Source organism: Anopheles aquasalis, chromosome 2 (genome assembly GCF_943734665.1).
Source record: "Anopheles aquasalis chromosome 2, idAnoAquaMG_Q_19, whole genome shotgun sequence".
Taxonomy (NCBI): Eukaryota; Metazoa; Arthropoda; class Insecta; order Diptera; family Culicidae; genus Anopheles; species Anopheles aquasalis.
This window is the reverse complement of record NC_064877.1, coordinates 9,477,501-9,480,000: the sequence shown is the minus strand read 5'-3', so window position 1 is coordinate 9,480,000 and position 2,500 is coordinate 9,477,501. Positions and strand designations below refer to the sequence as shown.

The following is a 2,500-nucleotide window of genomic DNA, read 5'->3' as shown; positions in this document are numbered from 1 at the left end:
TCGCGTCCCTCGAGCGCTATCTCGGAGAAATCCACTACAGTTCCTTCCAAACCGGCAACCACAGTCAAACGAACCGTTGCAGCTAAGGTGAGCAGCTCTCTCATCATTTTGTCGGTATCATAAGGGTTTCCATCGTATACTAATCTGATTATTCCGGGCTTTCCAATCTGCACAGAGTACGGTAACAAATGGAACAAGCGTGACTGATGGAACAACGAAACAAACGAAGACGACTACCAGCAGCAGCAGCACTACAACGAGTGCCACTTCGCGGGCATCGACTGTACCTAAAACTAGCACGCTGACTGCTAAGAAACCAGCGGCCACCAGTGCGGGATCGACGACTACCGCGAAGGCCACAACAACGGCCAAGTCCACGTCACTGACGGCAACCAGCAAGACTACCACCGCTACTCGCACCTCGCTGGCACCTCGACCCACGGCCGGAGCTGCCACCTCACCGACTGCCCGTAAACTACAGAATGGTACCGCTGCGGTCCCGAAGAAGATGGCCGCCTCACCAACACCGATCGTGATCCGAAAGCCTGGAACCGTTGCAAAGAAGGATCAGCAGCAGCAGCAGCAGCAGAAGGTCAAGGAAGAAGTGGCATCCTCTGAAACCGCGTCTGCAACCACAGTAACCACGACGACGACAACGACAACGATGGCGGTGGAATCGACGATCGTCAGTGAAGGTGGTGGCGATGTACCGAATGCAGCGGCTGCTATCGATTTGCTTGTAGCACAAAACGATCAACTCGTGCCGCATGCAATGTAACGTGATTCACTGTAGCAGCAGCAGCAGTAACACCTCATGCATGCGACCACCCTGCATCCCCTACTTCCCCGCGGCAGCGCTGCATTCACATAACGGCGGTGAGACCAATATTCATCCAAAATTCCGAATCAAACGTCTGTCTGTTTGTCCTGTTTGTATGGGCGCGTGCGTCTGTGTGTATGTCCCCTTTGTTTACCACTTTCCGGGATGCCACACTTACATGTTTGATTAAAATCGTTCGTTAGTGTCCTCGCGCACAATGATAAATTGATAAAAAAGAACTTTCTCAATGCAGTGGACCGAGCCGACCGACCGACACCAATTAGCGAACAAATGGGAAAGGGAAGCCGGGGTCACCGCACCGATCCGAACTTGGGTGTTGGTGCGTTGGTTTGGAGGAGGAGGAGAATAGAAACGGTCTGTTTGTACGGCGAGGATCGAAAGGCCCGAAGGACAATGACGGAGCGTCCGTTATCGCAGTATCGTAGGGTAGTAATCCTCAACATAATATTTACACCTTCGCCTCCCACACTCGCAACACTACTCTCCCTCCGTACACTCTCAACATCAACACGCCGCGCGCTCTAGTGATAGGAAGTTTAAGTAATCTTATTATAATATTTTCTTTTTATGAATATGCCTAGCATGATGATCAGTAATTAGCAATTAGAAGCGCACCCACAACACCACCCCTGAGTCTGAGAGAACCTCCCCTCAAAAATGGTGGAACGAACTTTTCGAATATTTGTTTTTCTTTGTTTTCGTTCCATTTTGTGTTTTTTTTTGTTCCAGCCAGCTTCTTAATAATCAAACCAAAATTTAAAGACTATAGCGATGAACATGATACTAATATTAATAATGCGTTATCGGCATCGGAAGAGATTGAAGATGGTTAGCGATTGAAAAAAATGGAGCACGAATACCGACGGATGATAACTGAGCTAGGAATCTGAAGAATCCGGGGTCCCTCCAATCCAATCCAAGTAGGCTACCCAACAAACCCCAGCGCTCGTACCGTTCATAATAATAGTTGAGTGATGGTGGGGAATAGGAACGATAGAGAGGGAGAGCGCGTCAGCCTACTTAGTTGGCGTAGCGAACGATGTTTTGTGAAGAAGCATAGCCTACCTATTATCATACAGCAAGCCATGCTATATCTGCTTACGTCTGCCACCGTGCAGCGCGCTTTGTGTGCACCTTCTTCCTTCCTCCCATATGTATCCCTCTCGCGTACGGTCACCGATAGAGTGAGTTTAATTTAATGCTTCCAGTTTGGTTTTTTAGCCCAACTCTCTTTGGTAGTTTGTTTACTACCGCTTCTTCTTCTTCTCTGTCAACTCTCCCTCCTTCCCTCTGCCTGTCGGTTTGTGCTGCTTTCATCTTCGTTCCGCGGAGGAACAGTGAATCGAAATACGCGCACTGCTACTACTACTACTACTACTACTACTACACTACTAATCGCTTAGCCGAACCACATGAAAAATAATCGAATATTTTAATCCAATAAAGTCCGTAAAAACTTAGTAGCACTAGAGTAAAATCATCATGAAATGTCCTCGTCGTCATCGTCGTCGTCGTCCTTCAGCACAGCATCTCAATCACGTAGAAATGCGTCCGCTAGAGCGCGTAGTTGGTAGTAGCGTTGTAGTTGTTGCCGCCAGAGAACGGGCGATGGCCCGATGCCGGGAACGGGAGAGTAGCAGTGAAATGTCCACTAGTGCC

General features: G+C 48.7%; 1 protein-coding gene across 1 annotated transcript in view; it reads left to right on the top strand.

The window, feature by feature from the left end:
* LOC126572203 (protein piccolo-like) overlaps nt 1-2,500 on the top strand; it is a 37,914-nt gene that overhangs the window by 34,552 nt on the left and 862 nt on the right. Inside the window, exons 11-12 of the mRNA XM_050231327.1 lie at nt 1-87; nt 176-2,500. The exon at nt 1-87 is cut by the window's left edge and continues 115 nt beyond it; the exon at nt 176-2,500 is cut by the window's right edge and continues 862 nt beyond it. Coding sequence (XP_050087284.1) covers nt 1-87; nt 176-778 — 690 coding nt within the window. The 3' untranslated portion in view covers nt 779-2,500. The remainder of the gene's footprint in view (nt 88-175) is intronic.